General features: G+C 41.4%; 2 protein-coding genes across 4 annotated transcripts in view; one reads left to right on the top strand and one right to left on the bottom strand.

The window, feature by feature from the left end:
- KIRREL3 (kirre like nephrin family adhesion molecule 3) overlaps positions 1 to 12,589 on the top strand; it is a 952,985-nt gene that overhangs the window by 650,676 nt on the left and 289,720 nt on the right. The window lies entirely within an intron of this gene.
- On the bottom strand, positions 9,227 to 9,523 carry LOC132782371 (mitochondrial import receptor subunit TOM5 homolog). The gene is made up of 2 exons (XM_067470762.1): positions 9,465 to 9,523; positions 9,227 to 9,344 (listed from the first exon to the last, which is right to left on the bottom strand). Exons 1-2 carry the CDS (start codon positions 9,521 to 9,523, stop codon positions 9,248 to 9,250), a joined length of 156 nt encoding a protein of 51 aa, XP_067326863.1. The 3' UTR covers positions 9,227 to 9,247.

Genomic DNA, 12,589 nt, shown 5'->3' with positions numbered 1-12,589 from the left:
AAGTGTTGCCTCCTGTGTTATAAAAATATTATAAATGAACATATAACAGCAGAAGTTGCTACAGATCATAGGCAGAACACAAAACTACCATTCAACATATTCACCATCAATTTGTACACATTTGTGCCCTCGTTGAACCCAGGCATCAAAACATTTTGGAAAAAATCAGGGTTTTTCTTCATGACTCATGATGTTAAAGCTGTTTTAAAGCCCTGATTTGGCCCCTTCTGACCTTTACCCATTTGGACCTCTGAAAGACAACCTACGTGGTTTCAGATTCAATTTATTTTTATTTATCGTGTCAGGAGCAAACCAAAACAGTTGTATTGCATTAAAAAAAAAACACAAAGTTTGCAGACTTGGTATTCTATTAAATGTCCTTTGACCAGTATCTGGCCACTTTGAGTGCCTCTGGTATTGCTGCAAGAAGATCCTCCATTATGGATGTGGCAGGGCTCAGGTTGTATTGCAGCAGGTGGTCTGTGGTTTGTTCTTCTCCACACTCGCATGTCGTGGATTCCACTTTGTAGCCCCATTTCTTAAGGTTGGCTCTGCATCTCGTGGTGCCAGAGCGCAGTCTGTTCAGTGCCTTCCAAGTCGCCCAGTTTTCTGTGTGACCAGGAGGGAATCTCTCATTTGGTACCAGCCATTGATTGAGGTTCGGGCCTGCCACTTTTGGACTCTCGCTTGCTGAGGTGTTCCAGCGAGTGTCTCTGTAGATCTTAGAAAACTATTTCTTGATTTAAGTCGTTGACGTGCTAGCTGATGCCCAAACAGGGTGGGCCGGAGATGTCACTGCCTTGGTCCTTTCACTACTACTCCCTGGCGGATGTCAGGTGGTACATTGACTTGAATTCAATGACTTGAATGATGTTAAAACAGCTTTAATAACATGGGTCACAAGGCAAAACCCTGAATTTTTCCAAAATGGTTTTGATGCCTGGGTTAAACAATGGCACAGATGTTGAACAGTAGTCTTGAGTAGAAGATAGTTGAAGCTATGGTTTGTAAAAACTTCTGCTGTTATATGTTCATTTATAAAAAATTTATGAAACAGGAAGCAAAACTTTATGACTCACCCTCATATTTCCCCACACATTTTTTGTCAAAATAGGTATTTATGTATTTTATGCTTGAGAACACCTTTTATTTGATCGTAACTGGCACATTTCTCTTTCCATTTTGAAGCTGAGAAGTGCACCACTATATTCAGGGAAATTTAGAGTAGAATAGTGAGCCTATTCAAATTTGCATCTTCGTGTGGAAGGTGCGGATCGAGTTGGCTCAATTACAGATGCAGACCAATTGGGATACTCAAGCATTTTCAGCTCTGATTAGCTCAAGTATCCTTTTAATTTGCTAGCCCCTTTTTACAGGCTGGCTGAACTAGAGCTATATGCATTGGTCCCTCAACAATCTCCTTCCTATGGGTGAGCAGAGAAATTGTGTGATGAAATCCAAATGTTAAGGGTAGGAGGAGATTTTTCTCCAAAATACACTTAGTCCTGGGCTCTCCCTTTATTAGTGTAATTAGCATAGCCGCTTTTTCTTGTTCCAATGTCTTTGGGCTGGCAGGGAGAAAGGCTGCTTCACTTATTTGCTGTCTCGACTCATGTCTGGGAAAGGGAATGTCTGCGTCAGTGGGTCTCAACTTTCCTAATGCCATGATCCCTTAATACAGTTCCCTATGTTGTGGTGACCCCCAACCATAAAATTATTTTAGTTGCTACTCCATAACTGTAATTTTCCTACTGTTATGAATTATAATTTAAATATCTGATTTGCAGGAAATGTATGAACCAAATTTGGCACAAATACGCTATACGCCCAAATTTGAATACCAGTGGGATTGGGGAATGGGTTTGATTTTTGTCATTTGGGAGTTATAGTTGCTGGGATTTATAGCTCACCTACAATCAAACAGCATTCTGAACTCCAGCAATGATGGAATTGAACCAAACTTGGCACTCTGAACTCCCATGTCCAACAGAAAATACTGGAAGGATTCAGTGGGCATTGATCTTGGATTTTGGAGTTGTAGTTCACCTACATCCAGAGAGCACTGTGGACTCAAACAATGATGGATCTAGACCAAACTTGACACAAATACTCCATATGCCCAAATGTGAACAGTGGTGGAGTTTGAGGGAAATAGACCTTGACATTTGGGAGTTGTAGTTGCTGGGATTTATAGCTCACCTACAATCAAAGAGTATTCTGAACTCCAGCAATTATGGAATTGAACCAAACTTGGCACACTCTATTCCCGTGCCCAACAGAAAATACTGGAAGGACTTGGTGGGCATTGACCTTGGATTTTGGAATTGTAGTTCGCCTACACCCAGAGAGCACTGTGGACTCAAACAACAATGGATCTGAACCAAACTTGACACAAATACTCCATATGCCCAAATGTGAACACTGGTGGAGTTTGGGGAAAATAGACCTTGTCATTTGGGAGTTGTAGTTGCTGGGATTTATAGCTCGCCTACAATCAAAGAGCATTCTCAACTCCAGCAATGATGGAAATTGTACCAAACTTGGCACACAAAACTCCCATGCCCAACAGAAAATACTGGAAGGATTCAGTGGGCATTGACCTTGGATTTTGGATTTGTAGTTCACCTACATCCAGAGAGCATTGTAGACTCAAACAATGATGGATCTGGTACAAATACTCCATATGCCCAAACTTGGTACAAATACTCCATATGCCCAAATGTGAGCAGTGGTGGAGTTTGGGGAAAATAGACCTTGACATTTGGGAGTTGTAGTTGCTGGGATTTATAGTAATGAGAAGAAAAACTTGAAGCATTCTTCTCTTTTGAAAAATGTCTTCCTGAAAGAAAAGGGAGAGAGAAAAAGCCACTCAGTTCTAGCTTGAACTATATACACAGACGCTATACATAAAATAGGCAAAAAAGCTCGGAATGATTGATAGAGTAATGGATGATTTATAAGCATGCCTCTCTGTTATCTCCCTAAATGTCATGGTAGAATCAGCTTTTATTATAAGCTCATCCCAATAATTCTAAAATCTGCGGCCAAGAACTCTAAAGCATAGGAATGTACCTTGTTTCTTATTTCATTCTTATATGCAATAGCAAATAATTTCAAAGGGGTTTTTTCCCCTGCTGTGTGAGATTATAATAGCTTCTGTTCATTCTCTAACAATTTTATGCATTGCATGACTTTTCTATGGAAAATTCATATATGCAAAGAATGTAGGGTTTTTTCACATGAAAAACAACATTTACTTAGAAGGGGTTTTGGTTTGGTTTGCCTTCCTATAAGGATGAGAGAATGTGACTTGCCCAAGACTAGGCAGAATTCCATGGCTAGGTTGGGATTCAAACCATGGTCTCTCGGGGTTTTAGTCCTATGTCTAAACCACTACAACATATTGGCTTTCATAACTTCGCTGCAAAAGAAAAAAGAAGGACTCTAAATTGCATTGTATGTCAATTACTTCTATGCTCCAGAAAAGAGAAAGTCTTAAGTTGGATCTATAGTCCCATCTACACTGCCGTTATATGGTTTCTAACTGCATTATATGGTGATAGCAGACCCATAAAATGCAGGTCAATGCCATTCAACTGCATTATATGGGTTTACACTGACTACATAATGAAGTTCAAACTGCATTATTCAGCAGCATAGATCCAGTCTTAAGTTCCATCTACATTGCCATTCATGGAACCTAAGGCTGGATCTACACTGCCAAATGTTGGCTCAGTGTACACACATATATTATGTACTTATTTATTTATTTACATCATTTCTATCCCACTCTTCACTCCGCAGGAGACTCAGAGTGGTATGCAAACTTTATACAGAACAAATACAGGCAAACATTCAGTGCTAATATACAATTGACAGGACAAACAACTCATAAACAGAGTTACATAGGCTTTTTCCATCTCTGACATCTGGAAGCTGTGCTTGACTCTTGGCGGTGGGTGGGGGGGGGGGGTGCTGTCACTCCACCTTCCATGTCAAGGAACTTTTTTGTTGTCCGTAGATGCCACCTGATAGAAACGTTGGTATGTCCTTTATGGGCGCCTTTATTACCTCCCTGCTTTTTAGAGTAGTACCTATTTATCAACTCACATTGCTGTTTTTGATCTGCTAGGTGGGCAGAAGCTGAGCTTTTTCTTTCCTTCTTTCTTTCTTTTTTGTCATGTCAAGAGCGACTTGAGAAACTGCAAGTCGCTTCTGGTGTCAGAAATTGGCCATCTGCAAGGACTTTGCCCAGGGGACACCCGGATGTTTTTGATGTTTTACCATCCTTGTGGGAGGCTTCTCTCATGTCCCCACATAGAGAACTGGAGCTGACAGAGGGAGCTCATCCGCACTCTCCCCGGATTCGAACTTATCAGTCTTCAGTCCTGCCGGCACAGGGGTTTAACCCACTGCGCTACCGGGGGCTCCTAGAAGCTGAGCTGACAGCCAGGAGCTCATCCCAACCTGGGCTTGAACTGTCAACCTTTTGATTTACTGCAGTTGGCCCTATTGTGCCATCGAACTGCATTGAACTGTATTATGTGGGTCACTGATCATATAATTCAGTGCCAAATATCATTATTTGACAGTGTAGATAGGTCCTAAAATAGTTCACTTCATTCTTGAAAACAACTTTATGGAAACTTAGAACCTGGGGTCAGGTCTTAACAAAAGCTGGATCTACACTGCCATATAATTCAGTATAGGATCCCAAAGGATCTGCTATGAACTGGATTATGTGAGTCTACAGAGTAGATGGCACCCAGGTTTTTCCAATGCTTCTTATTTTAGATGTCCAGATGGTGCAATCCAGTGCATATCTGACTTGGATTACCAACATCCAAGCCTTAAGACATTACAGCCACGGAGTCAGCTGTTGAAGGAGATGGTTTGTTGTTTTCAAAACAGTGTTGGTTTCTGCAGCCATGCATGACAGGGGGTTACCAAGAATGTGTAGAGAATTAATGGTGTAGGTAGGTGCACAAATGATTTATGGAGTTATTACGATGTTTTCTGTTCTTCTCCCCCTTTCATAATAATTCCTAACATTTTATTTGCTTTTTTGACAGCTGCAGCTGAGCAAGCGCTTGCTTTCCACAAGCTAACTAGAATAATTCCAAAATATCTTTCCTGAGTAATGACAGCTAGTTTAGAGCCCAAAATTGTACAAATGTGTTGTGTAGGGTTGTTATTTCCCCCAAAACGTGCATCACTTCACATCTCATGAGTCATTTCCATGACCTTTTACAGAGTGGTAGGTCCTTTCAATCTGCTTGATTCTTAACTATTTTGACTTTTTAAAAAAACCCTCTGCAAATATTCCCATTTTTTCAATTTTATTTTGAATATATCTAGGAGACTAGTAAGAGTGCTATAACTACATGGTAAAAACTAGTGCTAAAACTGACCAATTACTGGACTACATTCTCTCTTTTTTAGAATTGAGCTAGCACATTAATAGTCAATCGAAATGTATCCACATGTAGGCACAGCCAATTACATGCAAAATAATCACTTCAGGGGCACAAAAGAGTTTATTTCCTAGGAATGTTTGAAGAACACAATCTAAAATCCATTACAGACAGGCCTTGTCCACACTTCCAAGACAAATGTACTGTCGGGGACTTAGTGATTCATTAGCATCTGATGCATTCTGTATGCCAGTATATACATTTTAAAATACAGGTTATAAGAAAAAAAATTAAAACATGTGAATTTCCATACAGATTAGACAACAGTTGTAGACTAATATGGAAGAATAATAATTAGGGACCTATATGGTCACATGATTCCAATTTTGTGGGAAAGGTGGGGTATTTTGAGTTGTGCCGTCGTGCCTGGGGTCTATAGATCTTAGTGAAAGAGGCATGGACGGGACATCTTTCCCCAGGGGATTGCTTCTTGCCCTCCTTTAGGAAACTGGAACTCCCAAAGATCAAAACACTGTATATAACTCAAAATAGGTTTAATTGTTCACAAAGAGTTATCCCTTTAAGGCAATAAGCTGGAAGTTTCAAAGGGGTAAAGGAAAATATACATTACAGTCTCTGGTTGTCTTGGGTCCAAGGAGTTTTGCAGCTGAGAAGCTTTTCCAGGTCCCTCTTTCTCAATGGCTGTGGATATCAGAATAATCACAACCCCAATTCCAATGGCCTATATTTTGAAGGCACGAAGACTTTCTCTGGTGCCAAAGAACTGGTTTGAAGGTGCTTGAGACTTCTCAACATCGTCCAGGTTGATCTGAACATGAAGCATAAATCTCAAGGGTAAGAACCTCAGAACTGGTGCTGAGAGGTAACTTAATCAAGGGCTTCAGAGCCAAGTCTCTCTCTCATGTCCATCTGATAGAAAGTTTGATGGTGGAATGGAAAAGGAAACACTGTCCTGCTCTCTAGAAAGAGGTGGGGTCAAACAATTGAGCAGGAGGAGCAATTCAACTGGTGCAAACAACATTGATTGACAGCTATAAATAACCAATCAATCCAACTATGCATTTACAGGGTAAAAAGGCAAAATCAGGCATGATACAACAGTTCAAATCCTGCAACTTACAGTTCTACATATAGGTGGCGCCACTCGCGCCATCACATGAGTTGTTATTTTGTACCTTCAAGATGCTTTCAACTGTCAGTGATCCTATAATCGAGGAGATTTGCCTTCTTTTAGGGTCAGGAGTAGACAACTCTTTCAAGGTCACCCAGTGAGTTTCCGTGGCTGAGCGAGAATCGAAACTATGGTCTTTTGGTGACCTAGACAAGCACTCAAGCCACAATACCACACTGTTTCACTAGATTGATAAGAAAGATAGACAGGCAACATGTTATGGAACTGTTGTGGATCAAAAATGTATTTCATTGACCATCTTGATAATTTTCTTGCTCCTTTGATGTACTTGCATGGACCACTCCAGTACGGTAAGGCATTACCAAAAAGAGGTCTAAATGGAAAGATGGGGATTCAGAAAATTCAATTTATGCATTATAGTTCCTAGAATACCCCAAGCATAGTGTATGGAGAGTGGCCAACTGGCTTGCTGTAGTCCAAAAAATATAATTTTTTTCCAGGTCAGAAGATGGGGATAGTGTTCTGTCACATAACATAGATATGCATGTCGATAACTGATACTTAGTGAAAATAATGGGTAGAGATAATACACTGTGGAAGTTCTCAAATGCACATATAGCTCATGGATCTTCAGGTTTTGTGTTTGTTTGTTTGTTTGTTTGTTTGTTTGTTTGTTTTGCTTCTGCACTAGTTCACCCTCCCTTGCCCTTGCCAGATAGAGGCCACGGTGGTCTTGTTGATGATGAGGATGTATTTATACCCCACTTTTTCCTCTGCCAAAGGCCACCCCTATTCAGGGACCCCATGAGAAAAGTCAGTGCCAGCTGTAGAATAATCCTGTGAAAACAACATCCTTTCTTTTCGGGTAAACCTGGTGCCAAAGCAAGAGCTGCAGGAGAATTCTGTGTAGAAGACCATTAAACAAACTGATGATGATACATGCATTAGTGGGGCTCATTAATCATTCTGGAAAGATCAATGCTAGAGCAAGGTTACCTGTCAGAGCCAGTCTTTCAGAATCCTTCCTTCTTCTTCTAAACATGCATTGACAAGACTATTGTCTTATTCTGTAGGACTTGCAACTGTTTAACTCTTAAATATATTATATTGATATTTATGAACAGGATTGTGAAAACAATAGGTCTTTGGAAGACGGAAAGACTAGAAAAGGCCATAGCTCAGCAGCAGAGTGCATGCCTTGCATGTAAATAGTCACCGGCATTGTACTGGACATTATCGGCACCAAGAGGTCTCAGATAAAAGACTATGAAAGCCCCAAGAATGTGAGATAGTTGATTGTGTTCCAGTTCGTTAAAAGGGACAAAACTGTGGTTCCCAGTAACATGTTTCACTCTTCATGGGTCCTAGAAGCTGTTTTCAACATTCTTAATTTTTTATATTCTGCTCCTGTCTTCTGGGGTATTGGCTATCCCTCCCAATTTGGTGTCATCTGCAAACTTGATGATCATGCCTTCTAATCCTTCATTAATGACTTAGATGAAGAGTTAGAAGTCATGATCATCAAGTTTGCAGATGACACCAAATTGGGAGGGATAGCCGATACCCCAGAAGACAGGAGTAGAATTCAAAATGATCTTCACAGATTAGAGAGATGAAACAAAACTAACAAAATGATGTTCAACAGGGACAAATGCAAAATACTCTGCTAGGCAGAAAAAATGAAATGCAAAGGTACAGAATGGGGGACGATGCCTCGTTCAACAACAGTACCTGTGGAAAACATCTTGGAGTCCTCAGAGACAAGAAGTTAAACATGAGCCAACAACGTCACGCAGCAGCAGCAGCAAAAAAAAAGCCAATGGGATTTTGGCCTGCATAAATACAAGTATAGTGTCTAGATCCAGGAAAGTCATGCTACCCCCCTATTCTGCCTTGGTCAGACCACACTGTGTCCAATTCTGGACACTGCAATGGAAGGGAGATGTTGACAAGCTGGAATGTGTCCATATGGTGACTAAAATGATCAAAGGTCTGGAGAACAAACCCTATGAGGAGTGGCTTAAAGAGCTGGGTGTGTTTAGCCTGAAGAAGAGAAGGCTGAGAGGAGATGGCCATCTATAAATATGTGAAGTCATAGGGAGGAGGGAGCAAGCTTGTTTTCTGCTTCCCTGGAGACTAGGACATGGAACAATGGCTTCAAACTACAAGAAAGGAGATTCCATCTGAAAATGAGGAAGAACTTCCTGACTGTTTCTTGGCAGAGGGTTGGACTGGATGGCCCACGAGTTCTCTTCCAACTCAAGGATTCTATATGACATTCTTGCCCATTTTCATTTTCCTTTTTTTGTTTTTGTTTTGTTGTTGTGTCAGGAGTGACTTGAGAAACTGCAACTTCATCTTCCTTGTTTTTATGCCATTCCAACACATCAAAGAAAGAGTTCCATCCCAAAGCACTTTGTTTACAGTTTGCCCAAATCAGGGCTCTCTGAACAAGACCACATTTGAAGCAATGGAAAGAAATAGTATTCTGACAAATGAAAAACATTGACAAGTTGTAATTGGTTTTCTTTCTTCCGCTTCTATAGCTTTCCCGGCATCTTTATGAGAAACATACGAATCGGTTTGTTAGGATATGGAGGCTCTTCTTTGCAGTTTGTTCAGTAGCACAACAGCCACAATCCACCTGGTCATACAGGACATCCTTTAATCTCCTGTGTTTTCATATGCTGTTGAGCTTCTTTAAAATGTATGGAGTGATGCGCAGCAGGGCCACATAGAGCAGGAACGTGTGGACTGAGGAGAGAACGTCCTCATGCTTTTAAACAAAGGCTGGATGGCCATCTGCCAGGGATGCTTTGAATGCAATTTTCTTGCTTCTTGGCAGGGGGTTGGACTGGATGGCCCACAAGGTCTCTTCCAACTCTATGATTCTATGCATCTTCCGCTTCATCTTCTTCGGGTCCAGCTTGAGCCCCAGGCCCTTAATACAGAACATGACGTCTCTTCCTGCTTCGTCCCGCTTAGCAACATCAGCCTCGCCTTGACCCCCGACTCTTGCTTTAATGAAGGTGGCCACTCCCTGGTCCTTTGCATATGAAAACAGACTTGTGATCCTCCAGATGATGTGGGACTGCAACTTCTGTCATGCCTCACTATTGCCTCTGTGGCCTAAAGTTGTAAACTTTTGGGAGTTGTATAATCCAGGCACATTTGGTAGTCGCATGCTGGCCATCCCCAGTTTAAATGAACAAGAGGCTGTTATTAAATCCAAGCCACTTTCATGAAGTAATTATCCTGGGATAGCTGTGCAAATATTAACACAATTAGAATCGCTACTTGTGCAGCTGGGGAGCAGAAGCTGTTTTGGCTGCTTCAGACCCAAAAAACAGTTGCCATCTGTGTACACAAACCTCTGCGTTTGGTCCTCTCCTCATTTTTGGGAGAAACTGAGAGCAGTTGATGAAATTTATATTTTCATACATAAAATTGAAAGGTGTTCTGCTCTGCATGAAAAATGTAGAATAACCTTTCCAATCTGTGCCTCTGAATATGTTGGCTTATAGAATCATAGAAAAATAGAGTTGGAAGAGACCACGTGGGCCATCTAGTCTAGCCATGCAGGAAAAGCACAATCAAAGTATCCCTGAGACGGCCATCAAGGATCCCCAGTCAATTGCCCACCCCAGTATTTCTCAAACTTTGTTCCTCCAGATGTTTTGGACTTCAGCTCCCACAATTTAAACAGCTAGTAAGCTGGCTAGGATTTCTGGAGTCGAAAACACCTAGAGGAGCAAAGTTTGGGAAACATTAGCCCATGGTGTTTCAAGATGAGAAGAGTTGTAGTCCGACACATCAGAAGAATATTTTCATACCCTCCAGCATTTAACAGATGAAGACTAGGACATGTGTGGCCAGTTCATCAGCCCAAGATCAAGATGCCAAAGGTTGTTAATGAGCAAAGGCAAGGTACAAGAAGCTGTAATAGTTTGCTTTTGCTTGAGCCTGCTGGGAAAGACAAGATTCCCCTTGCTATGGGGAAATGCCACCAGCGGAGACACTGGAATTCAAACTATTTTTGCACTTTGAACTTGGTTTACAGCCATTGAAGTAAGCAAAGGGGGAGGGTGCTTCCAGTTTCCTTCTGGGCCTCATTCAGCCAGACTGGTGCTGCTTTTATTTGATAATCTCATAGTGAGGTAGATTGGCATTGATTCCAGGAGCTTACATTTTCAATATCTATTGCTAAGGGCCATTTTTCTTTAGATAGTGTTCCAGCAAACCTTCGTTCTCATTCCTGTTGTTTTGTTCTTTGGAGGATATTGGCTACTGCAAATTAGAACCTCTCTCATTTGTTGTTGCATCTGCATCTAACCCAAGTGAAGTATCCTCTGAAATACTGGACTTTTCACCACAAGCAGGAGAATCTCAGGAATTGGGGAAAAACCTTGCAAGATATTTAAGAAAATGAAATCTATCTAATTTTGAAGGATTTTTGCATCTTCACTGCTTCTTATATCAATCCCTATTAACGTTTCTGTGTTCAGGGAATTGGAAGGGGACAGTTCTGAAATCATTTCCCTTTGGCATTCATCAGCTCTGCAGTTATCTTATAATCTTTACATTATCTCAAGGCAACCTTTTGACCTTAAAGTCAAATCAAGATCTAGAACAGTGGTTCTCAACCTGTGGTTCCCCAGATGTTTTGGCCTTCAACTCCCAGAAATCCTAACTGCTGGTAAACTGGCTGGACTTTCTGGAAGTAAGAGGCCAAAACACCTCGGGATCACAGGTTGAGAACCATTGATCTAGAACCTCTTGACATCTTGGGTGTCAGGTGTAGATGTCTACATCATTGTGCCTCAAATTATTTCAACCACTATTTAATGGTCGTTGAGTTTCATGTTCTGCTTGATGATCTAGACCTGGAGGATTGTGAAGATGGTGGTAGTAGAGACTTGATATGCATACATTTCCTTCTTTTCACTGTCAATCCAAGGGACAGGAGTTTCTGGAAAGTTATGTTTAGCCAAAACGTGTGTTTTGGGGAGGGCGGCCTTGGGGGGATGTGAGAGAGTGCAAAAAGGGGGGTTAAGTCTACATACTACCTGGAGGTTGCATTTTCTCCACCCCTGTTTTAAAGATTTCTGACAGTATACAGTATACTGACAGTATACTTTTTCTCATTCAAATAGTCTTGACTCTTCTGTGCAGGATAGCGTAGAAATATGTCAAGGCCTTTGGACTTTCAAGATCTACTATCTGTCCTACTTGTTTTCCTTGATCCTAATTTGATGTAATGGGCATTCCATGGGGGTTTTATCAGCTGCTTTAAAAACCCAACAACAACTGCTGCGGTAACCTCCCCATGCTGCATTGAACAACTTCAGAGGAGTTTGTCAGAAATGGCTTTCTTTGTAGTGTGGAAAACTATGGTTTTGCAAGGAAAACCTGCATACACAATGTTTGCTGGTTCTGGACCAGAGTCTCTTTTAGCAGCAGCCAGATATTATACACTCAGCCTTTTCATTTATTTCCCCTTTCTCTTTTGTGTGTGTATTTTGAGATGTTAAAGCAGACAGCATTTCAAAACCTGAAGCCACCATTTCAAGCTCCTAGAAAATGGACCTGGTTCAGCTTTGTGAGTCAGCTCACTTCTCCCACAGCTTTTGCCTGTCACACATGTTGCTTGAGCAAAGAGGAGTTAATGGAGTTAATGGACCAAGTGAAAATAAGCCCTAGTTGGAAGGAGCTGGGTCTTGTTTCTCATCGGTGCAAGGAGAGACGTGTATTTTCCTAATGCATTCCTGCTTGCTCTGTCACCGGCATGACCCTGGGTCCTTCTCAGCACCTTGTTCCCTACAGAGATCACCAGCCTCTCTCCATTGCACATTGTCAGCCTTAATTATTTCCTGTATATTTCCTACTCCATATTGTTCTGTAAGGCTGTGTGATGAGAGAACAGGAGGTCACAGCAAAGCGGCATGCTAATCCATCTCTTGTTACAATGGACATAGAGCCAGGCGGCCAGGCTGAATTCAGCCTCCTGCTGCTCCCCCATTCA

This window comes from Anolis sagrei, chromosome 7 (genome assembly GCF_037176765.1).
Source record: "Anolis sagrei isolate rAnoSag1 chromosome 7, rAnoSag1.mat, whole genome shotgun sequence".
NCBI lineage: Eukaryota > Metazoa > Chordata > Lepidosauria > Squamata > Dactyloidae > Anolis > Anolis sagrei.
Note: the sequence above shows the minus strand (reverse complement) of the source record. Positions and strands in the feature narration are given on the sequence as shown.